The following is a 25,540-nucleotide window of genomic DNA, read 5'->3' as shown; positions in this document are numbered from 1 at the left end:
CATCCTGGGATGGGATAATTCACTTTCTGGAGGCATCTCTCCGTCCTGCTCCGTCCCATCCCAAGCCCACGCATCCACAGATCCCATAGACTTATTAAATTCTTAAATCCTCCAGCAATTTCCTCAATGAAATAACCTTTCTGAGTCCATTTGAGTGGCTTAATCAGGAAAAAGAGGGTTTTGAGTGGCACCGATTCCTTCGGTGGCATCTCTGTGCGAGGTTTGCCACGATTTCGGGGATGCTGCAACAACTGGGGAAGGGCGATGGGATGCTCGGAGCATCTTGCCACGGACCCGCTTGGCTTCTTTCTCCTGTATTTGCGCCTGAAGCTTTAATACTAAATAATAAAAAAGCAGCAGAGATCTGAGCTTGGATCCCAATGGGGTTTTAACGGATTAGCCCTCGTTGTCACCCTCCTTCGCTGTGTTATTTTACATCCCATGTCACCTTTCAGGGCGAGCCGGGGCTGTCAACCTTTGTGCTGAGCAGTGCCGGGGAGGAAGTTCATGACAGCAAATGAATCTGTAGGCTGGAAATGAGGGATTAGCTCCGCTCGGAACATAAAGTAGGGCTGGAGATAGCTGGCGGAAGCGAGGAGAGTAAAACATGGGGCTTCTCTGGCCATTTCCGTACGGCGTAGGACTTGGTCTGGCTAACGAGGGTTTATGGAAGCCGCGAAGGGACAGAGGCTGTGCCGAAGGGAGACCTCCCTGAAACACCCTGATTTGATGCAGGAAATGTTGATGAAAATCAGGGCTGCCCCATAACGGGCATTTCCCCAAGGGTTTGTGCCTCACGTGGTCTTTTGGCACTTTGGGCTTTCAAATACACCCAAACACTGTGTAACCTTTTGCCCTGCCGAGATGCAGCGTTTCCACCCCTTTTCTCTATTCTGGATAGTTTTTCCTCAAAACAGAGCAGGTTTCTCCCCATCCGCTAAGTTTTCCAAGCGGGATCAGTATTGGGGTGTATGGCTTTAAATAACTGCCGGGGTCACCCTGAACATTCCGATCCCAGCAACAGTCGCTGTTTATGTGCTGGAGATGGTTCAGACTGGGAGTCACTGGGCTGCAGTCGGAGGGTTTGGTCCTCTGATTGATCTGGAGGCTCAGTTATCCCCCAAAACCGGTGACCGACTTGAGGATGAAGCAGGAGGAGGGTCCCAAAATGACACTTCTGGAAGAGTTACAGGTGGGAGGGCTGTGCCAAGGGGCTGCGCATCCCCCCAAAAGGGGGGGAGACTTCCCAAAATCCCACTGGCATGTTGCCAGAGCAGGGAAGGATGCGGGGGGACGATGCTTTGTGCCCTGCCGGGGGCAGGTTTAGCATCGTGGGTGGGAGCACGGAGCCAAAATGGTTTCTGAGAGAGAAGCAGACTTTCCCCATGTTGCTCGGGGGGGATTTGGGGAGCTGTGATGCCCAAATCGCTCCCTTTATTCCCACTCTGACACCCCTGTAACACACTCAAGCTCGCTATTGTATTTAAATTGCGATTTTATTTCAATTGTGATTGTATCTAAGTTGCGATTTAATTTAAACAGTGATTTAATTCAAATTGGGGTTTTATTTCGGTGGCGATTTTACTTAAATTGTGATTTAATTCAAATTGGTGTTTTACTTAAGTAATGATTTTACTAAAATTGCCATTTAAAGCGATTTGATTAAGCCCCTTTTGTCCCGTGCCTTTTCTGAGGATGGGGTTTGGGTTTTTGAGTTTTTTTTCCGGTAAATCTGGAGGGGAGTAGACGCATTGCTAAGAAGGGACGGAGGGTGGTGGAGATCGGCGTGGAGAGAGGACGGGAAAGCCACAGGCGCGTCATAATCCGGCTGCCGGGTGACGCGGGCGAGTGCCGGGAGGTGGCGGGGAGGTCGCAGCAAGTCGGCTTTGAAATTAGTACTCGGGGGCCAGAAAAAACTCATTCCCAGATGGGAACGTTTGTTCCTTTTGCTCATTAAATTAACTGGTGAGCGGGAGGTGTGAGCTTCCCGAGCGTCGCTGCTGCGCGGCGGCAGGTGATGCCATTCAGTCGAAGCAGGGATTTGGGGGATAAAAGCAGATTTCTGGTGTTTTGCTCTTCTCTAAAGAGAAGGGTTTCCTGGAGGCCCTTTCAAAGTTGCAGTTGCGACTTGAGTGTGAGACGTGGTTGGGTTTTTATTTCTTTGAGCGTGGTGATCCCGGTGATGCCCTTCCCCAGCCCAGGGGCAAGGGGAGAAGAGAACGCCTGTAGTTCTCCTTTGGCTTTTAAGGCACAGATGCTCTTCGTGCAGCACTGGCAGTGGTATTTCAGCCAAGGAGGGCATTAGCTGTTAGCCTTTGGCTTTTCTTTTGAGGAGAAAAACGCAGTTTTGTGTGGCAAGCGGGCTTGCAGCAAGAGAAGCCCGAGCCTGGTTGGGCTGAAGTCGAAGCTTCACCCTTGCAGGTTCTTGAGGGCCTTTGGAGGTTGATGGTGGCCATGTCCTGTGGCCAAGTGCCATCTAGTGAGTCCTGCAGGTATCACTTTTGGAGAATGAAACTGGCTGTGCTCAAAAGTGTGGAGTTGGGTTCCCCCACCCCACTCCACCCCAGTTTGGAAATCCCTTTTTTAATTTTAATTTTTCGAAAGGAACCACAAGAACGAAGCAGGAGGTTTGGTTTTGGTTTGAAACACTCAACTGTCTCCCCTTTTAGTAAATCCTTCCAGACTCACGGTATATACAATACAGGTGACATTACAGGTGGTTTTATTTGGGTATGGGAATAAAAACCTCCAAGTCCGTGTTTTTAGGGCTGTGCCTGGAGGAGGAGACACACAGAGGTGTGATGCTCTTGGGCTCGCGTGGCCGCAGGGATGGGTGATGACTGGGAGGACGTAAGGGAGCTCTCCTCACCCGGCCCCAACTTGTATCTTCTTCTCCTCACTAAACAGAGACACGACGAGGAGGCGGTGATTGACCAGGGAAGAACGAGCACCGCTGTCACTATTCACTATGAGAAGGAGGAGCTGGAAGGTGAGTCGGGAGAGGTGCCACCAGCCCCACGCGTTTTCCCGTCGCGCAAAGTCCCTGCCGCGTCCTGTGCTCAGCGTATGCATCACCTGCAAATAAACAAGCACAGTTATTTTCACATTGTTTTAATATTATGGCTTTTAGACAGAGGGGAAAAAGCCCCCATGGCATCTGCGGTGTGAGCGTTGGCCACAGAGCTTGGTAGTTCCCAGCTTGTTTTCTCAGAGGCTGCTCTTGGCTTGGAGAGGTCAGGAGAATAAGTTGATGGCTGCAGACACAGGGCTGTGATTTTCTTTTTTTTTTTGTTCCAGACTTCATTATCACAGGACTGATTGGATCTCCTCTTGTTGCCTTGTGCCATACAAAGATTTTAAAAATAATTACCTTCTGTGGCTGCTTAATGAGCAGGTCTGAGTGTTGTCCAGCCAAAGCTGGAATTTTAGACAAGGGTTGATATTTTCAGGGCACTTTTAGGTGACCCAGAGCCATCGCTTGTTGTTGTTCTATTGTTGCAAAGTTAAACAGGCTTGGAAAAAAGGATGTCTCTGACATTCAGGGATGCAGTGAAACTAAAATGAAGAGAAGTTGGTGTTTCCTCCTGGGATGGATGCGCTGGTTTAATCGTGGCAGCGGTGTCAACCGTCTCCACAATATCGAGAGTGATGCGAACACTGCTTTTTTCGCAGGCCACCGCACCCTGTCCGTGGGCGTGCGGATGCCGCTGGTGAGGCAAAGCCACCGGTGCCACCGGCACCACCGACCCCACCGCCAGAAGCATCGGAAGAAGGAACGGGAGAAGGACTGTGCCCCAATGGAGCAGGGCTACCACTGTAAGTCCCGCCGCAGCGTTCACGAGCCTTCTCGGGGCTGTGTGGGTGCCGGGATCCTCTGCAAGCAGGTCTGTGTGGCTGATTTGTGTGGTTTGCTGTTCTTCTGAGGGAAAGTGGCATTATTTGGGAGGCAGTTGAAGGCATAATGGATTGAGGCTGGTCTTCCTTAGAGGGATCCTGCCATTAAAAATGGAAACGTGGGGAAGGAAAGTGGCCCGTCCTTATGCAGAGGTGCAATAGATGCTTCTCCTTCTCCGTGGCTCTGTGCAAGCCCGGCCAGACCCGGGGGAGAGGGGCCAGCCCAATATTTAGGGCTGAACTGGTGCTGATCAATGGCCACTTTGCGTATGAGCGTGACGGGTCGAATGCAGGTGTGGTAACGGGATTTATCTTCTGCCCCCAGACACCCCATCCCAGCGGGTGCAGTTCATCCTCAGCACCGAGGAGGACGAGCAGCATGTTCCCCACCACTTGTTCACTGAGCTGGATGAGATCTTCCTGAAGGCGGGTGAAGATGCCGAGTGGAAGGAAACGGCAAGGTAAATCCCTGCCGCCGGCTGCGGTGGCGGCCGTGGGCTCTGCCTTCCGCTCTCTGGGACGTGAAGCTTTGCAGCTGCAGGTGCCAATGCGCGGAGCCTTCTCCTCTTGCCGCCCCGTAGCTGCACCGAAGGGGTTGCAGAGCTGAGGCTGTTTTCTTGCAACGGGGCTGATCGTGCCCAATGTCCGCAGGTGGCTGAAGTTTGAGGAGGACGTGGAAGATGGTGGCGAGCGCTGGAGCAAGCCCTACGTGGCCACGCTGTCCTTGCACAGCCTCTTCGAGCTGCGGAGCTGCATCATGAACGGGATGGTGCTGCTGGATGTTTGTGCCAACAGCATCGAAGAGATCGCAGGTACTGAGCGCACTGCGACCCGCTGGGAACGGCCGAGCTCAGTTTGCCGTGGTGCCCTTCACTCCCGTATCAAACCCTGCCCCAATGGCACGTCCTTTTCCAGAACCTCCACTGTGTTTTTAAATCGTGGGTTGCTTTTTGGATGTAGACTGGGTGTACAACAGTTACATCAGCTTTTTCTCCCAGTATGGGAGCCTTTTGAAAGCAATTTGTGGGGTCAGAGAGGCGATTAGAGAATATTCTCCGGCCAGAAAGGAGTGTCAGGGCTTGGCAGGCTGCTCTCAGGAACATGGAGTCTGTGTAAGAGCTGAACCTCCTTAAATAAGCTACTTACTACAAGCTGTTTCTTCCCGTTCTTGGTTTTTTTTTTTCCTATTGCCTTAACATCCAGGATTTAAGAGCTTTAAAGGCAGAGTTTATCTGGCAGGTGACCAAGCAGCATATTTCTGTGGGGAAGATAATTGAAGTTAATTGAAAAAGCGGCTTTGGAGAAATTATCTTTGACTGGCAGGTCTCCATTCAGCCCTTGCAAGAGCTGGAGAAGTCGGAGCCGTTCTTAGCACGTTTCTCCCTGGGCTTGGCAAATTGCAGTCGATGGGCAAAGGAAACTCTGGGAAAGTCTGTGCTAGAGATTGCTTATAATTTGTTGACATGTGTCGAGTCTAGAAAGTCTGTCTAGAAACGCCAGATCGGGCAAAAAAATCACATTATCTAGGATGGGGAATAATTATCTGAGCGGAGTGATGAATAAGCACTTTGATGATGGCTTTTAGCAAAAGAGAATTCTTCCTTTGGCTGCAAAGGCTGAACTGCATTAAAACGTCTTGCTAAGCAAGGCTGAGCCCGCGTTAGGGTATCCTGCATGTCGCAGCCTTCGCCGGGGGCTTGAGGGGTCGGGGCTTGGGGACTTTCTGCTCTGATGGCTTCGTTTCCCGTTGCCATCTCCAGATATGATCCTGGGCCAGCAAGAGCAGTCCACGGAGTTTGATGAGCGCACGCAGGCAAAAGTTCGAGAAGTGCTTTTGAAGAAGCATCACCATCAGAATGAGAAGAAAAGAAACAACCTTCTCCCCATCGTCTGCTCGTTTGCTGACATGAGCAAGAAGCAGTTAGACGTGCATCCCCTCGGCAAGCCAGGTGAGGGTTCCTGCAGGGTTTGGTACCCGGTGAGGGTTTCTGCCAGGCTTTGGCACCAGGTGAAGGTTTCTGCAGGGCTTTGGCCCCATTAGACTTCTCCTGGCAAAGGAGAAGTGTCCCGATTGCTCCTTGCCTGTCTTTCTCAGTGTCTTTCTTTCTCCTCCCAACCCAAACACTCACTCCTCATCCATCTCCCACCACTGCAGAAGCTAAAAATGGGGTGAACCATGACAGCCATGCGATGGATCTAAGCAAGGTGAGACACTCGTAGCTTTCTTACGCTTTTAGGCCAGATTTGCTCTTGCAAACTTGGCTGCAGAGTGTTCTGCAGAGTGCGGTGGGCTTTACTTTTGGGGTAATGGCCTGAAAATCCTTTGTCATGCCCAGGCGGAGCTGCGCTTCATGAAGAAAATTCCCACCGGGGCTGAAGCGTGCAACGTGCTCGTAGGAGAGCTGGATTTCCTTCGCCAGCCCATCGTGGCATTTGTCCGCCTGAGCCCAGCTGTCCTTCTCTCAGGCATGACAGAAGTTCCCATCCCAACGAGGTCTGAATGAGAAGCGCAAAGTTTTTATTTAAAAAAAAAAACACCACAACAAAACACCAAATTCATGCATCAGTTGGGCGTCCCAGGGGAACACAGCCAGTGGGAGCAAGCACGTTTCTCCCACCCACATCTCCGTGCTTTCATTCCTCCCTTCCCTGCTGGAGCTTTTAAACCCATTGGCCAATTTTAATGAAAGTTGGCCCAAACCTCAAATTTGTGTTTGGTTTTGATGCGTTTCAAATTCATCACCGGAGTCGGTGAGCCTACACATCCCCCCTGGAGCCACGCTCTGGGCTGGGAGCTCCCAGGGATTTCCTTGGGCGCCCTTTGAGTGAGGCCATGTTCTTCTCTCTCATTTTGGTTTTCTTGCCTAGGTTCCTGTTTGTTTTGCTTGGACCAGGAGGAAAAGCCCATCAGTACCATGAGATCGGCAGGTCCATGGCTACTATCATGACGGATGAGGTGTGACGAGATAAGAGATATCTCCGGGTCATTTTTTGGGGCTTTCTTCACCTCTCCCTGTCTCTGTAGTAGTGAGGAAGAGGGTTTGCTGTCCCTGTTAGCTGCCTGCAGGAGGCTAAAATCCCACCTGGGCTGCAGCCCATGCCTCATCCTTCTCCCCAGGGTCCCCAGCACGCTGTCCCCAGTGGTGGCATTGCCAGGGCCAGTGAAACTTCTCTGCTTGAAGCAGAAGGCTGTGGTGTGCCATGGGGGACGGGAGCCTGGTGGAGATGGTTACAAATACTGTGATGCACAGATTTTTGCTTTGGGGGGAATATTTCCTGCCACTTCCAACAGGCGATTTGGGGGAAATGACCTTGCATTTAGCCAAGAGCTTATTGCACTGGTTAGGACATCCGAGATGGGTCATGCTCTCACCAGGTTGTCTCCTACGGCAGGTTTTCCACGATGTTGCCTATAAAGCCAAGAACCAGGCTGACCTGGTGGCTGGCATCGATGAGTTTCTGGATCAGGTCATGGTTTTGCCGCCAGGAGAGTGGGATCCCTCCATCCGAATTGAGCCCCCGAAAAACGTCCCTTCGCAGGTGGGTGCTGCAGCAGAAGGAGGCACGAGGGGGACGGGCAGGAGGGCAGCACGGCTGGGGGTGTTGCTCAGGGGCCCAAATTCACAGGTCACGTACCCAGCCCAAAAAGCAAAACAAGCCAGTGGCTGCAAAGACATATCTTTATCTTATTTCCATTTTAACAGGAAAAAAGGAAGGTGCCAGAAGCTCTCGATGACAGCGCTTCTCACAGCAAGCCGGAGAAGCACAGCGGTCCTGAACTGGAGCGGACAGGAAGGTGTGAACTGAAATAGTTTGGTGGGGTGTTTTTCTGTTTGCCCCTAAAATCTGAGTGTGCACCTCCCTTCTAGCAGAGTTTTGGGGTGAACTGGGTCAGTGAAGGGGCTCCAGGTTCCCAGCTTGGTCCCCTGGGCTGGGTGGGTGGGACATTTGGGCAGCTGGGCTCAGCCGCAGCATGGTTGCACACAGGTTTTCTTGCTTTGGGGTGGAAGCAGATGTGTAAGTACCTCCAGGTAGAGCTCTGCTGCTTCTCAAAGTGAGGGACTGTTGCAATAAGAGGGGACGGGCTCTCAGGTTTGGTCTCTTTTTGTTGGAGGGGTTTTTTGTATGCCTCAGTTTCTACTGGGGCTAAAATGGGAGAAGGAGACTTCTTTTTAGCAACGGAAGTTACTCTGTGCTTATGATTGTCCTTCCTCAGCCAAGAAAACTTAACGCGGTCTTCCACGAAAATGTTGTGGTTTTTTTTTTTTCCTTCCTCCAGGCTCTTTGGAGGTTTGATCCGGGATGTGAAGCGAAAAGCCCCCTGGTTCTGGAGTGACTTTCGGGATGGTCTGAGCCTGCAGTGTCTGGCGTCCTTTCTCTTTCTCTACTGTGCCTGCATGTCCCCCATCATCACCTTCGGGGGACTGCTGGGGGAGGCGACCAACGGCCACATAGTGAGCACCTCTCTCTGTTGGGTGGCATGGGGGAGGACAAAACTCATGCAAAAGTCCTTGCTGCAGTGAATTTGCACTTGTGTTTTTCCCTCTAATGACTTAATTACTCACTGCTGCCTCTCTTCCCCGGACAGAGTGCCATGGAGTCGCTGCTGGGCGCATCCATGACCGGTGTGGTGTATTCCCTCTTTGCTGGCCAACCTCTCACCATCCTCGGCAGCACCGGCCCCGTCCTCGTGTTCGAGAAGATCCTCTACAAATTCTGCAAGTAAGGCTGGCTGCTGCGGCCAGGTGCTGCGAGCGCCTTTGGAAGGCAGGGATGGAGAAAAGATGTTTTTCTTAGTGGTAGTTGGTAGATTGAAGTTGTCTTCTGTGTCACAGACATCACGCGCTGCTGCTTTAGTATGTGACGGTGCAGGAGCCCTCGGTCTCTGAAGGATGGATGGGTGGTTCGGGTTTTTTAGGGTTAAAGTGAAAGAGCAGGAGGAGGAGAAACCACAAGGATGTGGATGCCCGAGATGGGCTGCACAGGGAAGATGAGACAAATGACTCTGGTTTGGGAATGAGGGAAGATTTGCTTTCCTCTCAGTACAAACTTGGGCACTTTTTTGCATGATTTTTGCTGGAAGTGGAAATATATTTTACCCACATATCCAAAGAGTTTTCTGGTCCAATGTTTTGATGATTTTTGAGAAAGCAGGAGCTTTTCAGGCAAAATGGATATTTTCCATGACAGTCTTTTTGTTGTGGCAACTGTGATGGGAGATTAACCCCCTTATTGCAATTAAATTTATTATGAAGCCCCAACTTGCTGGCAGCAGGTAACTGGGTGCAAACCCAGCCGGTTTTGCTGTTAGGGCATCGGGGTGATGTGGGAGAACACCACCTTCCACAACAGGGACCTGACCTCAGTTAGGCTCCGAGGCGTTAACACAAGGTCATTGTTAAATAAGGATAATTAAATAATTAGCCTCTCCTCCTGCTGGCCCACACCCTGTGCCGCAGCCCTGAGGCTGTCTGTTGTAGGACTTGGAAACTGCATTTACCATCCGCAGCCTTGACACGCTCCTGAATTGCTGCCGACTTTCCCCGAAGGAAGGCACGGCTCGGAGCCTCTTGCTGCCCTCTCCACCCTGCGTTTTCTTTTGCTTTCCCAGGGACTACGCGCTCTCCTATCTCTCTCTCCGGGCATGCATTGGTCTGTGGACCGCCTTCTTCTGCATAGTGCTGGTGGCCACTGATGCTAGCTCTTTGGTGTGCTACATCACCCGCTTCACCGAAGAAGCCTTCGCCTCCCTCATCTGCATCATCTTCATCTATGAGGCTCTGGAGAAGCTGAGTCACCTGCGAGTGACCTACCCTGTGCACACGCACAGCAAGCTGGACTTCCTCACCGTCTCCTAGTGGGTTTCTTCCTCCTAAAACACCGCTGCCCCTTGGCAGGAGCTCAGGGCTGCACCTCCATCGCCTTCCCCTCACCCCTGTCTTGGCTTCTCTCCTCCCAGCTGTAAGTGTGAGGCACCGACCCATCCCAGCAACGGAACCCTGCAGTTCTGGGAGAGCAACAAGATCAATGTGTCTGGCATCACCTGGGAGAACCTCACGGTGACTGTAAGTGCCCCGAGTCACTGCTTCCTCGTGCTGCGGCTGCGGGGTCCAGGGGCACTGGCCTGGTGCAAAGCTCAGAGCCCTTCAGGTGATGGTGGGCTTCAACTTGTGCCAGTGCTGCTCTGAAAAGTCATTACTTCAGTGTGTTTAACCTCCTTGGGCCTGGGAAGGAGAGTCCACCTCTCCACCTCATCCCCGACATGGTGGGCAATAACTGTTATCCTCAGGACAGCGGTTCTGTCTGGGAGCAAGGTTCAGTGGGTGCTTTGGTTATTGGAGAAGTTGGAGGACTTAAGTTCATGCTTGAAGGCTGTAATTAGCTTCCTTAATTGGTTCCTAGTAACTCCAGGCCTTGCTTTCTTACTCAGCGCTGTCTGAAGGTACGTGCATAAACTTGCATGTCTGAGCAGCCCCTTGGGCCGTTGTTGCTGGAAGCAGAGCTCAGGCACAGGGTGGGACGCTCTTATGGACATCTTCACCCCCCTTGGCCGTGTCCTGTGAACCCGCCCCTGGGAAGGGACAATTTGTCTCTTCTCCTTTCCTGTCGCTGTTGTCTTAGCCCTCCTTCCCCGTTCCCTCTTTCGCTCTCCCCAAGAGTTCCCAGTGTTTCCTTCCCCTCTGGTGTCTTCAGCCACGGTTACCTGCCGTTCAAGCGGAGGATGTGCCATAGGTCTGTGGTACAGTGTCCCATCACATCTCCTCTCTCTGCTGTCTGTGTAGTTCCATGTGTCACTTATTCAGCTGCTGTTGATCGTTAAATATAAATCTCCGCTAGCTGCAGCAGTCCTGAGGTCACAGATCTTGGAGCAAGATCCTCCAAACTCCCTAGTTATCCGAGGTTTCCTTGCCGCATGTGCACTACCTTTGTGTCCTGATGCTCTGTTTCCCCAGGAATGTCGGTATTTGCATGGAGAGTTTCGTGGACCTGCCTGTGGACACGATGGCCCCTACACGCCCGATGTCCTCTTCTGGTGCTGCATCCTCTTCTTCTCCACCTTTGTCCTGTCGGGCTTATTGAAGAAGTTTAAAACCAGCCGCTACTTCCCGACCAGAGTAGGTAGAAGACGGCGGCCAGCAGCAGTCTCCACACTCATTTCCCAAAATGGCTTTCCCGGAGCACTAAGCAGTGTTTGCCACCGCTTGGTCAAACTGGTTAATATTGGACCTTGAAGGCCAAACTTGGATGTCTCTCACTCATTTCCAGGAGTGCAAAACAATCGTAGCGTTTCCCACCTGCCTCGCGACCTGCCCCAGAGTGGTATTTTCCCCAGGCAGTGGGAAATCGGTCTTCCAAAGTTGGTTGTTTGTTGTATTTTCATTTGTGGTTTTTTTCACCTGGTGTGCCCAAGGGGAAAGTTGATTCAAATGAGGAACTGCCATAGAAAAAGACACAAAAGACACCGTTTCTTCCTTTTGAGGAGCAAATGATGCCTCAGTGCCTTATTCCCATTGTAGCTGTGAGTGCAGCTGTAGTGGCAGACGTCTGTTCCGTTATTTTTTAATATTTATTGGCTTTTTTTTTAAGTTTGAATTTAAACCACCCTTTTCCACCTAATTAAACTTTTTTTATTGCCTGACACCAGATCTCGCAGGTACAAACACAGCAACACTATCCAAACGAGGGATTTGGCTGCATCTTCTCAGAGTGGTGGGAATTTGTTAACCAGCCTTAATGCTGTTGATGTCTTTAACTTTTCCATCTCACGGTATGGCCCCGTTTGTGCTGTCCCTTTCAGCTCTGCTTTCTTGCCCCAGGTACGGTCCGCAGTAAGTGACTTTGGTGTCTTCCTCACCATCGTCGTCATGGTCCTCATTGACTTCCTGGTTGGGATCCCGTCGCCGAAGCTCCACGTCCCCCACATGTTCAAGGTAATGGGGTGTTTTGGTGTGGAGCCGCTTTCAGCCCTTGGGGATGCCACAAGGTGATGCTGGGACAGGACAGGGCTGAGTCTGGAGATGCTGGTGGTGTTACCATCTCCTCTTCCACCTCCGAGTGCATTGTTTCCTTCTGGAAAGAGGAAGCCAGCCCCAAAACTTGATACCTACAGAAGTATCTATAGGTGCTTGCGACGAGGACGCTGGCACTGCTGAACCCGGTAGGAGAGGGTGACACGAAGGCAGGGCCAGGAGATGAGGCGGCACAGCGATGGAGAGGAAAATCAAAGCCAGTGAAGTGGCTGGGCTGGGAGTTGATCCTGATGTGTGTTTTGGCTTTGTTGCAGCCTACCAGAGACGACCGCGGGTGGTTGGTCAACCCCATAGGGCCCAACCCTTGGTGGACGGTGTTGGCCGCGCCCATCCCAGCTCTGCTCTGCACCATCTTGATATTCATGGACCAGCAGATCACGGCTGTCATTGTCAACAGGAAGGAGCACAAGCTGAAGGTAAGGGGCTGCAAGAGCTGACCCCATCCCCACCCCACTCTGGGCTGCAGGTGTGGGGAGAAGCTCCTATGCCAAGTGCTTTGTGAAGGCGTTGGTTTGGGACAACGTCAGGCTGTGTGGCAGGATGCTCTGCTGGATTAGTGATGTCACAGGGAGCAAACGAGGGGAGTTCAGATGAGCAATCTTTTGGAGGAACAAATTAATTTTTGAGCACTATAGAAGCGTGTTTTTGTTTCAAAACGCCAGCAGGAGCTGGGGGAACGATCTGTTTTGACGCGCTGCCAGGGATAACTCGGGGTCACGCCTTGCTTGCCAGTGGTAGAACTTTCTTTATGAATGAAAATAGTCTTTTTTGTTTGGTTTTTTTTGAGAAGTAGCTATTGCACAAACCTCCCAAATCCACTTGGTCTGAACCCCTGCCAGATTTTCATGCAAGGTGCTTGCGCAAAGACCGGATCCATCCTTATTTTTGCCAATTCTTCTCTTAAAGTTTCAAGAGGGTGACTTGTGCCCAAGTAGGGTTTGAGTCTGAGTCGCGACGTTGTCCTCGCTCTTGTGCTGTGGGATGCTCTGTTCCTTGTTTTGCTGCCCACAGAAAGGATGCGGGTACCACCTGGACCTTTTCATGGTGGCCGTGATGCTCGGGGTGTGCTCCGTGATGGGGCTGCCCTGGTTTGTGGCTGCGACTGTCCTGTCCATCACCCACGTCAATAGCCTCAAAGTGGAGTCTGGCTGCTCAGCTCCAGGAGAACAACCCAAGTTTCTGGGGATACGAGAGCAGAGAGTCACCGGCTTGATGATCTTTGTGCTCATGGGCTGCTCTGTCTTCTTCACTTCGGTGTTAAAGGTAAGAGGAAAATGCAAAACGCCCAACAAGCGTGAGCTTTTTGGAGGTTTGACAAAAACCATCCCCTCCCTCCAGGCCTGAGTAGGTGTGGAGCAGAGGAGGAGGCGATCCCAAACCTTGAGGCTTGGCCCACAGTGGGAACCAGCCTCAGTTACCCTTTCCAGCCCTTCACACCCCAGTTTGGTGTCCTCGAGGCAAGCGAGCAGGACAACTGCTTTAATTCCCAGGTGTCTCTCAGGCCCACCTGTGTTTATGGGTTACGATGAAGCGGATTCAGACCAGTACACTGCTCTCTTTCAAGCAGGCAGCACCTTATGGGATGCAATTGGCTCCCCCAAATGCCTCCCAACAGCCGTTCCCAGTAGCTAAACACACCAAAATCATCCCCGTGGGCTTCCTTGTGTGTTCCTCCCACAAAGTCACCACAGCTCAAGGCTAAAAGGAGGCACTTCGCTTTTGCGTGTTGCCACAAAAATGTGTAGAAATGTTCTTCTCCCATCACAGAACGTGGTGTACAGTTTCATTGGTGAAATGACCTATTTTCCTCCAACCTTTCAGGAAAATAGGATTATTCTAATGAAACGTAACTCAGAAGCTCAGCCTAAAGCAGAGCATTCACTCACTCACTCTCACGCACAAAACCTCTACGGGTTAAGAGGTGACACATCTCTAACCCTGTGGAAACTGGAAAGCTTTAGGCAATTTTAGGCAGTGCCTCTAGAAGAGAGCAGTAATACTGAAAAAGCAATTAAAAAAATAAATTATTTCATTCTTTTTTTTTAATTTCCCAGTTTATACCCATGCCTGTGCTTTACGGTGTCTTTCTCTACATGGGTGTGTCGTCGCTCAGAGGGATTCAGGTATGGACTCTTACAGCGTGCGGCTCCCTGCTGTGTCATCTCCAGAGAAGCAGGAAAAAAGCAGTGGTGTGGGAGAAAACCTCCCCAAAAGCAGGCAGTGAAAGTATTTTGTATAAGGAGAAGATTGGTGGGGGCACAGGAGGTACGTAGGGCGGGAGGACCAGGCAAGTTCAGCGCGCTCTGCGTCACAGTTTGGGACAGGGCAGTGTTTGGTGTGGTGAAAATGGGGGAATTCAGTGCAAAGCGAAGGCGATTTCTACTGCCGGTGGGAATCCTCACTGGGGGATTCAGTGGGCTGAGAAATGCCAAATAACAAACAGAAGAATAGAATATATTAAACATATATTTTTATAGAAGAACAGGGAGGGGGGGTGAGATGGTCTGAGGAGGACCTGGGGGTGCGGACTGATGAGAAGCTCACCGTGAGCCGGCAATGCGCGATCGCAGCCCGGAAGGCCGACCACATCCTGGGCTGCATCAGCAGTGTGGCCGGCAGGGCGAGGGGGGATTGTGCCCTCTGCTGTGCTCTGCTCTGGGGAGACCCCCTGCAGTGCTGCCTCCAGCTCGGGGACCACAGCACAGGAGAGCCATGGACCTGGTGGAGTGGGGCCAGAGGAGGCCCCGGAGCTGCTGGGTGGGCTGGAGCCCCTCTGCTGGGAGGACAGGCTGGGAGAGTTGGGGGTGTTCAGCCCAGAGAAGAGAAGGCTCCGGGGAGCCCTCAGAGCCCCTTCCAGTGCCTAAAGGGGCTCCAGGAGAGCTGGGGAGGGACTCTGGATGAGGGAGGGGAGCGATGGGACGAGGGGGGATGGTTTGACACTGACAGAGGGCAGATTGAGATATCAGGGAGAAATTTTTCCTGTGAGGGTGGCGAGGCACCAGCGCAGGTTGCCCTGAGAATCTGTGGCTGCCCCATCCCTGGAGGTGTTCAAGGCCAGGTTGGTCGGGGCTTGGAGCAACCTGGGCTGGTGGGAGGTGTCCCTGCCCAGGGCAGGGGGTGGGACTGGCTGGTGTTCGAGGTCCCTTCCAACCTAAACCCTTCTGTGATTCTATAATAGAAGGATGTGGAATAATTGCAATTTGGTGGGCAGCTCTCATGGACACACTGGTTTATAGATGGAGCAAAGGGAAAACGGGTGCTGCTCCTGGGAGGAACAAAGTGGGATCCAGGATTTCTCACTGCACGTGAGATCCTGAAAACTCCTTCCACGTCCCAACAGGGCCAGAAACTTTCCACAGCCCCAAGGGGTAACTTTTCTGCTTTTATTTTGCAGTTCTTCGACCGCTTGAAGCTCTTTTGGATGCCGGCAAAACACCAGCCGGATTTCATCTACCTGCGGCACGTTCCCTTGCGGAAGGTGCATTTCTTCACCTTGATCCAGCTCATCTGCCTCGTCCTGCTCTGGGCCATCAAGGTGTCCCGTGCTGCCATCATCTTTCCCATGATGGTAAGAGCCGGTGCCGCTCAGCTGCGGGACGTTTGCAGCGTCGGAGATGTAACATCATCTCAGACCTCACCCCCTCTTCCTTCTTATTTTGTGAAGGTTTTGGCTCTCGTGTTTGTCCGGAAAGTGATGGACTTCTGCTTCTCAAAGCGGGAGCTCAGCTTTTTGGATGACCTTATGCCAGAAAGCAGGAAGAAGTTGGCCGATGCCAAAAATGAAGCCAAAGAAGAAGAGGTGATGCTTGCTGGGTGCTCGGGGGTGGGTGTCTCCCTCAGGCTCTGAGATTGCCTCTTTCTGTCACAGCTTCTCTTGAAATGTTGGGGGAAGATCCGAACTCAATAGAAATAGATCCTGACAGCCTGGATCCCGCATCATAACCTTGTTTTTAAATTAGCAGTGAGCTTAACACTTGAATAGCGGTATAATTTTTAAAGGTGCCATTTATAATCAACATTATAATTATGATGGAAAGATTTGCTCGTAAGGGTGGTTTTAACCCCCCCCCCAAGTGTTTGGAGTGAAAGGTCTTTCCCCGGCTGCGCTAACAGAAGGTCAGAAGGAGAGGGCAGCACGTGGGCTTTGCTGGGTCTTTAGTTTATCTCCACTTCGATCATAGACAGAGAACTTTGATTTGTCCCTTTTTATGTCAGGAGTCCCAGGAGATGATGGAAGCTGCTGCTGCAAACTCCGTTCGGCTGCAGCTGGGCAAGACCAGCAGCGCGGATATCCCAAAGCCAAGCAGCGACAGGTAAAGCCCCACCAAGCAGCAGGACCCCCGGCAAGATCAGCCTGAAGGGGGTTGGCAGAATTTTCTCCACGTTTATCTTTGCTGAGCATCCCAGCGCCATGCACTCAGCTTGGTGGGAAGAGCAAATTTATGGGCAGGGCGGGCGGCAGAGCGCTGGCACAGGCTGCCCAGAGAGGTGGGGGAGTCTCCCACTCGGGAGCCATTCCAAACCCGCCTGGAGGTGTCCTGTGCCACTGCTGTAGGTGCCCCTGCTCTGGCGGGGGTGGGACTGGGGGAGCTCCAGAGGGCCCTTCCAGCCCTGACCAGTCTGGGATTCTGTGCAGAGCCTTTGCACAGAGCTGTAGCTCTGCGGCTCTCCGGCTCGCCTTCCAAACCTCCTCCTCCCACCCAACCCGCTGTGCTTATGCGCAGCTTTGGTTCTCCTCCCCCCCGTTCCTCTTGCTGGTGCTGATGCGCTGGGTGGTGTCAGTTCCCACAGTCACAGATTGCTGTCTCAAATATTTATTGCAGGACTGATCCTTTGGAGATTAATGTCTCGGATGAGATATCAAAAACAACCGTGTGGAAGGCTCTCACTATGAGCACGGAAACAGTCTGAATCTGGGGAGGAAAGAGGTAAAGGATCGCGTGGGAACGTGGCCGTGCTCCTTTGCGAGCGGTGGCACGTGCCTACGGCTTTTTTTTTTTGCCGGCAATGCCGAGCAAGCGGCGAGGGCTGCGGCACACGAACCAGCTCCTCTCTGCCGGCGCGGTCCCACGAGCGGGGCAGCAGCCCCACTGATGACGCTCTCCCTCCTTTTCTCTCTCCTTCCTCCCCCCAACTCCAGTTTTCATGTGTAGGAATCTTGACTTTGAAGGAGAGGTGTGAGAACGTGACTCGGGGATGTGCCCACGCAGACATGGGCAGAAACCGCTTTTATTTTGTTTTCCAGTTGGCGGATTCCCCTTTAAGCCACGGCGATGGTTTCAGCTGTCCTTGGTGTGCTTCAGGCATTCCCTCTCTCCAGAGCAGCAAACTGAGGCGCACATGACAGTCAGTGGGAGTTCGGTGGTGTTCCGCCTCCGTGTGTTCGTGTGTGGGTTGTTGCCGCTTTGTAGCGGTAGAGGGACAGCTACCGCTTCATCGTTCAGTGCTATTTTTTTAATATCTCACTCCTCCTCTTCTGTTTCTCTTTTTGTTCCCCCAAAATAAACTCTGAATGTTTCTGTTGTATGTGATGCATTCTCCACTTTCTTCTTCATCGCGACCAGGTTCTTGGGTCTGGTTTGGGGTCCTGCCTTCAGTTCGCCCTTCTGTCTCTCCCTGCCAGGAGAGGGATGCCCTCCGTGGCGGGGCAGCGCGGAGCGCCCGAGCGGTTGGGCCGAGGCGAAGGAAAAGCATTTGCTCCCTGCGCTCCAGTTTTACATTGGAGTTTTTTTTTAATTTTTGTTTGTTTGTTTGTTTGTTTTTATTATAATTATTTTTCTTGTTTCAGCTCTGCCGTCAGCCTGGAAGCTGCAAAAGGCAGAAATGGCGCCTTCTCCTCCCCCGGCTGTTAAATTAATATAAGGCAGCGCTTCAGATCAAACCCCTCCAATCCGCTGGGTGGTGGCGGGAGCGGCCAGGTGAGACCTGGGGCTCTGTGTCCCCGGGCTGCCCCTCCGCTGTCCCTCCGCTTTCCTTCCTTTTCCCTCCCTGGCTCTCTCTCTGTGGTGTTTTTTCCTCCTCCCCTCTCCTCGCAAAACCGCGTCTCTCTCGCAGGGTGGGATGAGCCCGGAGGCAAGTGGGAAGGTGCCTTTTCCTCCACCTTTTTCCTGCCCCTTTGCAGGAAGAAGCTGTTGAGCAGAGATGGTTCTCGTGCTCTCTTCCCATCTCGGGGGGGTCGTTGGGCTGCGGCGTGGGGCCACAGAGCCTGGGAGGAGAGGACAACCCCGAAGAAAAGGTCCCCTTGCCGCCCTCCACCAGCAGCGGTGGGATGGGTGCAGGGACCCTCCTGCCATTGGCTTATCCCGTCCCCCGTGGGAGCCTTTTTCTGCAGCAAACCGACCCAAAACGACAACGGCACGTTGGTGCTTCTTGCTAAATGGGGAGGGGGGAGAAAAACAAATCATCTATCAGTTTGCTCTGTAAGGATGGAAGCGGCGCATCCCCAAACAGGGCCAAAATCAGGCGGCTTTTACGGGATGGGGTTTTGCAAAGCGGCTGGTGCCAGTGCCCCACGGTGACGGTCGGAGGGGGAAGAAGCTGGTTGAGCCCTTAAAAAGAGGAAAAGAAAAAGGCTCGGAGGAAGGGAAAGGTGCAGCACCGGGGTTTCCTTGCTGCTGTTCCTCCAGGATGCCCGTGCGTGTCCCCTCCACGCTGCCCGCCGGGCAGGACCGTGCTCGCTGCTCCGGCTCTGCCTCCCCGGAGGGGAAAGGTCCCGGTGCAGGAGAGTCCCCGTCTCTCCCCCCTTCCCAAAAGAAACTTTAATTTAATCGTTACGCTGGTGACCCACAGTGGCTGTGGGGCTGGGGGGCTGTGGTACCAGCCCTGTTGCTGCCCTGCCCTTAAAATGGAATTATACACTTCTAATATAGGGCAATTTGGGTTTTTTTTTCCATTTTGTTTTCCTCCCTGTAAAAGGAGGGAGTGGGGCTGAGCTTCACTTCCTCCTGGCCGGGACCGGGGCCAGAGCCTGGGATGGTTTTCAGCATGTGCCAGGCATCACTCCAGCGGAGACGGAAAAGAAGAAAGTCACCCTGGAGGGAAAACGCGGCCGGTTTTGGGGCAGAGTGGGCTGAGTCCGGCTCTGCATCTCCCCCCTCCCCAGGGGCCACAAAACCTTGGCAGCTGCCTCCAAAAGTCCTTACTTAAAATCAAAGCAGATTTCCCCGGCGCGGCCCTCTCCTGCATTTGAAGCTCGGGGGTTTTTGCTGCTTACAGGGTGAGATTTTTTATTTATTTATATATTTATGTATTTATTTTTAATTAAATGAAAGCTGAGGTCTTGGTTAACAACGTGACTCTGAGCCACCTAAAAGGTGGCTGTGACCCCCCGGGCTGACTGTGGGACACAGTGCTGCGCCTGTCCCCCCCTTCGGGCCCCGTGATCCCACGGCCGGCTCCGTATTTTGGGAGGATTTAATATTTCCCTGTGCAGAGGGGAATTTTATGGGGAGGAGTCGGGAGGAAAAATCCCTCTCAAAGCTGCTGCTGTAGTTGCTTTAGGAATCAAATCCCACTGGACCCAAGCCTGGTTTCATCCCCCAAGGTCAGATCTGAAACTGGGGCCGTTCCCCACCAAGTGTCAAGGACCGGCGCAGGAAGTGCAATTCCTGGGGCTCTGGTGGATTAAAGGAGCTGCTTCAGTCCCTCAAGATACCCTAAAAAAAAACAGAACAGGGGCAGAATCCACCCAGTGTGAAGGAGTTACAGCAAGTTCTAGGAACTTTAAGCTGTTGGCATAAACACACCCCTGGCTTTTCCATCATTGCTCGCCCCTTGATGATTTGCTCAGGAAGGGAAAATCCTGGGAATGGACTGACCAACATACCAATGCCTTGGAATTGCTAATAAAAGAGCTGAGGTTATTCCAACAACTTGGTCCTATACATCCAACTGACCCTGTCCATGTAGAATGGGGGTTCAGTGAACGTGGTTCTCACTGCACTTTGGCAGAAGGGACCCACACACCTCCACTCCCCACACCGACAACCCTCCCCCTCCCCCAACGCTCCAAAAAGCAGCAGTCCTTAGGGCAGACTCCTTAAGCTGACTCCACAGCTACGGCTCCCGGTGGGCTCTGGGGGAGACAAGGGGGCCCCGGGGCTCTCCGTGGGCTTTAAAGGGGTCCCAGGGCTGCCCACGGGCAGAGAGAGGGGTAGGAGAAGAAAAAAGGAGGAGAGGAGAGGAGAGGAGAGGAGAGGAGAGGAGAGGAGAGGAGAGAGAGAAGAGAGGAGAGAAGAGAGAAGAGTCGAGGGGGGAGGGGAGAATGGTGGGGGGAATGGTTGGGGGTGTGGGAGTGAGCGTGTGAGGGGAATGGGTGTTTGTGAGGGGGGAATGGGTTTTCGTGAGTGGGAGAGGAGAAGGAGAGGAGGTTTGCAGGGCTGTGAGGTGCCTGTGAGAGAGGAGGCCCCGGAGGGAGGTGAGTGGAAAGGGCTGTGTGTGGAAAGAAAAGCTTTAAGGACAGGCTGGGCTGGGGAAAGGTGGTGGGCCCCGAGGGAGGGCTTGGGGAGCGGGGCTAGAAGCGTGGGTTTGGGGCAAAACTCTGGGAAAGAAACTGCAGGACAGGGCCAACCTGAGTATACAGTTTTAGCGAAGCTTCAAGCAAAGGGTGACCAAAGGTGCCTCTTGTCCTTTTGTGGGCTGGTTTTGTCTAAGTTATTCATGCGAGTGGACTTTTGCCACACGGGATGGGAACGTTCGCTTCCCAGGATAGCCGATGCCTCTGGATAACCACTGCCCGCGAAGCACTGCGAAACCCCGTGTTCAAAAATGAGAACAAAGGCCGTGTTTTGCCTCTCGGAAGGATCTCTAAGCACCGTCTCCACGTTATTTTCAGTACCTTTCTGGTTGTTTTCTTTCCCCCCACCCCTGTGATGTCCGTCGGGGGGGCTGGCGGAGCTCTGCAGGCGGATGTGTGGCTCATTTTGGGGAGGGCTGAGCTGATTTCAGGGAGTCCCGGCTCATTTTGCGGAGGATTGGGCTGGTTTAGGGGGGTCCCGGCGCATTTTGGGGGAGGGCTGCGCTGGTTTCGGCCTCGCAGTGCCCGGGGCGGAAAGAAGCGGTGGTGCGGGGCTGAGGGGGCCTCGTCGTCCTCGGCGCGGCCCCGCCCCTCTCGCCCGCCGTTGCCTCGGCGACGCTGGGGGGCGTGGCCCGGATCTGCCCCTCGGCGCATGCGCGGTTGGGCGGACGCGAAGGAGAATGTTTCCGTTGTGCGGCGGTGGTCGGGAGCTGCGGCGTTTGGTACCGGGAGAGATGGGGGGACCGGGGCCGAGGGGGGCGGGAGCGGGAGCGGGAGCGGGGTGGGACGGGGCGGCGGCGGCGGCAGCGGCAGGAGTGGTACGGAGGTCTCCGGGGCCAGTTCGGGGGGTTTGTGAGGTGGCGGGACCGGGCTGGGGGGCTCGGGGGGCGGCCTGGGCCTTTTTGGGAGGGACAGAGCCGAGTGGGGGGTCCCCGGGGAGGACAGGGCCGATTCAGACCCCCGTCCCCCGCTGCCGCCCCCTCAACCCCGCTCGCTCCCCGCAGGTGGCGGCAGCCCCGGCCGCAGCGCAGGGTGCCCGGGGCCGGCCTGGGCGGGCGCTTGGCTCCGCTCTGGGCTCCGCTCTCAGCCCCCCCCGGCAGGTCAGCCCGGCCGTGCCCCCTTGGCCCGCCTCCAGCCCACGGCCGAGCCCCCCCAGGTACCCCCGAGATGGGTCGGGGGGTGTCAGCGCTGGGCCCCCTGAAGCGGGGGTGGGTGGTGGGCACGGGCACTGCTGGGAGCCCGTGGGCAGCCCTGGGACCCCCTTAAAGCCCACGGAGACCCCCGGGGCCCCCTTGTCTCCCCCAGAGCCGACGGGGAGCCGTAGCTGTGGAGTCAGCTTAAGGAGTCTGCCCTAAGGACTGCTGCTTTTTGGAGCGTTGGGGGAGGGGGAGGGTTGGCGGTGTGGGGAGTGGAGGTGTGTGGGAGGAGTCCCGTATCTTTGGGGAGCTTTGGGGATGTTGGGCAGATTTGGGGGAGTGGGGGAGGGGTCCCCTCCTTTGGAGCTCCCTGGTTCTTTTCTTCTAGACTGTGGGAGGCAGCAGGCGAAGGGGGAAGGCAATAGAGTGTGTTGCTGTACTTCAGTCCTTGATTGAGAGTCAGCGACTCTGCTCCCTTGCTGCTCAGCAGACTATTGGCTCCGTGGGGCTGTTTCTCCAGGCAGGCTACGACTACAGAAATGGCCCCACTTCCTCGGAAGAGTTGTCAGCGGTGACGTCTCCTGGGAACGTACTGCCTGACGTTGGATAGACCTGGCACCACGCAGCAGCTCAGAGCTCCACAGCGTATGCTTCCACACTCAGTCCCGTCCCCTGCCTGGGAACCCACTCTTTCTCCATCCCTGCTGGCAGCTCCTGTGGAGGCTCCTGGCCCAGGACCGGCCCCGGTTTCCCCACTGCGCCACTAGCAGCCATGGGAGAGCGGGTGTGTCCTGAGTGTGTGAGCACCACTGGCTCTGTTGCTGCACTGGGCCAGGCCTCCAGGAAGTGGTAGAGGGAGCTCTGAGAAGAGAAGCTGCTCCTCAACAGGCTGCTGCAGTCCTCCGAGTTGGCCAGCGAGCACAGGCTGCAGGGTGCAGCCGCGCAACCCTGGGGTGTCTGCCGTGGGAAATGTTAAAGAAATAAAATGTTGGTCTCTATCCCTGGTGCTGTGGTTCATCCTCCCATCCCGCGGCTGGGGCTGTGCCCCCCTCAGTGCCCGACCCAGTGGGACAGGCTGGCACTGCTGGCACCCACCAACCTGGGGGGGTGGTGGTGTCGGGGGAGCTGGGTGGGCTGGAGAAAGGGAGGAAGCACCTCTTGAAACCAGCTCAGCCCTCTCCAGCCACAAAACCCTCCCCAGAGGCACCAGAGGGGACCCCCAGATCCTTGAAGGGCTGCCCCAGACTCCCTCTGGCCTGCAAGAGTCCCCCCCAGGACCCCATAAGTGCCGCCCAGGACCCCTTACGGACACCCCAGTGGTGTCCCAAATCTGGGTTCTTTACCTGCTGGGCAAGCCAGTAACACACTGTGTGGGAGCAGCCAGCCAAGCCGGTTTCAGAGCACAAGAGGTGAGAGGCAGGGAGCTGCCATCCCACTCAGCTCCATCTCCGCCGTGCCTTGGCTGTGCAGAGAGAACTTGGGGGGAACTGCAAAACAGCTCAGCCCGGGCTTATCTCCAGATGGCACAGAACAACCAAAACCAAATGGCCCTTAACAAACAAAATGCCCCGAGTCCCATCCCACCACTCTTCCCATGACAGTGAGTGCCGGACATCACAAATTGGCAACAGAGACTTTGCTATGGCACCACCAGAGGGAAATATCCCAGATAGTGTAATCCACTCGGGCATAATCCTGCACCCTCACCGAGTCAGGAAATATAAACCGCAGGGTCTGGGGAGACAAATGGGGAATCCTCCAAGGATACAGCTGGCCCCTCGGAGATCTGTCCCCCCCATCCAGGACGCTGGAGGGGAGCATTTACAGCCGAGCACGGCGTTTCCTTTAACCTCTAGAAAAGCCGGCATTTGCTAAAAAACAAATGTTCCCCTCCCGCCCCGGCCCCCTCTGAAAATAAATAAATAAATAAAGAATTAAAATCCTTGCAAAACTTAAAAATCGCCGTTAGTTTCGTTAGCGTTACATTAATTCTAAAAACTGACGAGCCGCTGCGCTGTGTGCCGCAGCCCAACCTCCCCCCCTCAATGCTGGGCGAGCTCCTCTGGCCATGCCTGGGATGAAAAACGGGTGGCTTTTAGGAAATAAAAAATTAAAAAAAAAAAGAAGAATAATAAAACCTCTCTTTCTCTCTCTCTCTGCCTGTGTTAGTCCAACGAAAGGGATAGCGTCGGGAGGCGAGGGAGGAGGAAGGGGGAGGCTGTGGGATGGAGAGAGCCCTCCCCGTACCCCTCGGCTGTGCATCCTCGCAGTGCCACGGGGAATGGGGGTGGGGGGGTCTGTGTGGGGGTCTTTGGTTTGCACAGGGTGGCCGTGGTGGGGGCTCAGCCCCATCCTTACAGTGCTGGGGAGCACGGGGCTACCAGGCACAGGGTCCCTCCCCCAGTGAGGTGCTTTGGTGCGTTGAGGTGTTAGATGGGGTGGCAACAGCCCATGCCCACCCCGGGAGGGGGGACACCACCTCTCCGGTGGCACTGGATGGGTGGGAGGGAGGGAGGGAGGGAGCAGAGCTGTGGGAGCCATGGAGAAAGGCGTGGGGGTGTCCCTCATCGTGGCAGCCCTACCCGGCCACCCCAAGGGACACCCAAGCCCCATCTTGGTCCTCTCCCTGTTGGGTGACGCCCTTCCACCCACCCCGGAGGTGCGCTCCTCTCCTGCGGGGGGGACGCCCAGCACTCACCTGGCTAGAGAAGCACCGGGGGGGGGGTGGTTAGGGGGCATCTGAGCTTCCCAGTTACACGGGCGTAATTAGTGCACCATTAATAACCATTAGTAACCACTTTGGCTCTGCTAACCAACTGCGGCGAGGCCCCCACCCCGCTTTAGCACAGGCTTCCTGATGCCAACACCTCCCCGAGCCACTGGGTAAAGCGACGCCTGGCAAAAAAACACCACCCCCCAAAAAAACCCACAGCACATCCCCCACTCCCCACCCAGCCCTTCTCCCCCCATCACAGCCATGGGGCAAACTCCCACCACCACTCCCCCCAATCTCAGCTCGGCCGTGACCCCCCCGAGACACTGGAAAGAGAGCAACGGAGAGCGAGCTCAGGCTCGTGTGAGCTGGAGAGATTTCTCTTTGGGTTTTGATGTTGTCGGTGGGTGGGATTTGGTTGTTTGTTTTTCACAGAACACTTTGCAGCAGAGGACAAAAACGTGGTGTCGCAGTCCCCGGGGCCGGCGCTGGCACCGCCACCTCCCCCCCCCTCCCCCCCCCTCCCCCCTCCCCCGGCTCCTGTCCCTCCTCCTGCCCGGCGGCTGTTCACACTTTCCTTCCTTGGTTTGTTTGTTTTTTTTTCTTTTCTACCTTTGTTTTTTAATATGTGGGGTTTTTTTCCGTTTTCCCTTTTTCTTTTTTCTCCCTTTTGTTTTTTGCTTCCCCCTCCTTTTTCTTCTTTTTCCCCTTTTTGCTTTTTCCTCCTTTTTTCTGTTTCCCCTTCCCCCCCCCCCGTTTTTTTTTCTCTCCCCCCGCCTTTTCCCCTGTTTTTCTTTTTCATTTTTCCCCCTTTTTTTCTTTTTCCCCTTTTTTCTTTTCCCACTTCCCCCCCCCCCCCCCCCTTTTTTTTTTCCCCTCTTTTTAAACAAGCTCCCTCCTGAAGGGGCGGCCCCTGGCTCTCCGCTGGCAGAAGGAGCCTACGGAAGAGCTCTGGCACTGACACGGGCAGGAACACCCACTCACACATCGCAACACAGCAGTTAGTTTGGCAACACCCCCACCCCCTGTCACAAGTGAGACCTGCACAGACAAAAGGCTCCTGAGTGAGGGCACTGGGGCAGCCCCACCTTAGAAGCAGCAGAGGAGCAGAGCCGTCCGGAGCCATCAAGAGCACAGGAAGGGCTATTCAGGGCCTCATTGTCTGCGCCGAGTGACCGTCTGCTGAGAACCGCTCTGGCGGCTCAGAGCTCAGCCCCAGCAGCAGTCTGGAGCCAACGGGGAAAAGTAACAC

At 54.3% G+C, this 25,540-nt stretch overlaps 1 protein-coding gene across 1 annotated transcript in view; it reads left to right on the top strand.

The window, feature by feature from the left end:
* The window catches only part of LOC309685780 (electroneutral sodium bicarbonate exchanger 1-like), a gene marked incomplete at both ends in the record, with an annotated part of 45,300 nt that extends 28,465 nt beyond the window's left edge, over positions 1–16,835 (top strand). Inside the window, 23 exons of the mRNA XM_082501499.1 lie at positions 2,908–2,989; positions 3,673–3,816; positions 4,220–4,355; positions 4,546–4,706; positions 5,655–5,843; positions 5,990–6,099; positions 6,231–6,388; positions 6,763–6,850; positions 7,288–7,434; positions 7,599–7,690; positions 8,174–8,348; positions 8,483–8,616; positions 9,506–9,751; positions 9,854–9,959; positions 10,848–11,009; positions 11,712–11,825; positions 12,179–12,340; positions 12,936–13,187; positions 13,979–14,047; positions 15,319–15,492; positions 15,589–15,723; positions 16,140–16,237; positions 16,748–16,835. Coding sequence (XP_082357625.1) covers positions 2,908–2,989; positions 3,673–3,816; positions 4,220–4,355; positions 4,546–4,706; positions 5,655–5,843; positions 5,990–6,099; positions 6,231–6,388; positions 6,763–6,850; positions 7,288–7,434; positions 7,599–7,690; positions 8,174–8,348; positions 8,483–8,616; positions 9,506–9,751; positions 9,854–9,959; positions 10,848–11,009; positions 11,712–11,825; positions 12,179–12,340; positions 12,936–13,187; positions 13,979–14,047; positions 15,319–15,492; positions 15,589–15,723; positions 16,140–16,237; positions 16,748–16,835 — 3,222 coding nt within the window. The remainder of the gene's footprint in view (positions 1–2,907; positions 2,990–3,672; positions 3,817–4,219; positions 4,356–4,545; positions 4,707–5,654; positions 5,844–5,989; positions 6,100–6,230; positions 6,389–6,762; positions 6,851–7,287; positions 7,435–7,598; positions 7,691–8,173; positions 8,349–8,482; positions 8,617–9,505; positions 9,752–9,853; positions 9,960–10,847; positions 11,010–11,711; positions 11,826–12,178; positions 12,341–12,935; positions 13,188–13,978; positions 14,048–15,318; positions 15,493–15,588; positions 15,724–16,139; positions 16,238–16,747) is intronic.
* Positions 16,836–25,540: the final 8,705 nt, after the last annotated feature.

This window comes from Vanellus vanellus (assembly GCF_965231255.1).
Source record: "Vanellus vanellus genome assembly, contig: HAP1_SCAFFOLD_71, whole genome shotgun sequence".
NCBI classification, from domain to species: domain Eukaryota; kingdom Metazoa; phylum Chordata; class Aves; order Charadriiformes; family Charadriidae; genus Vanellus; species Vanellus vanellus.
Note: the sequence above shows the minus strand (reverse complement) of the source record. Positions and strands in the feature narration are given on the sequence as shown.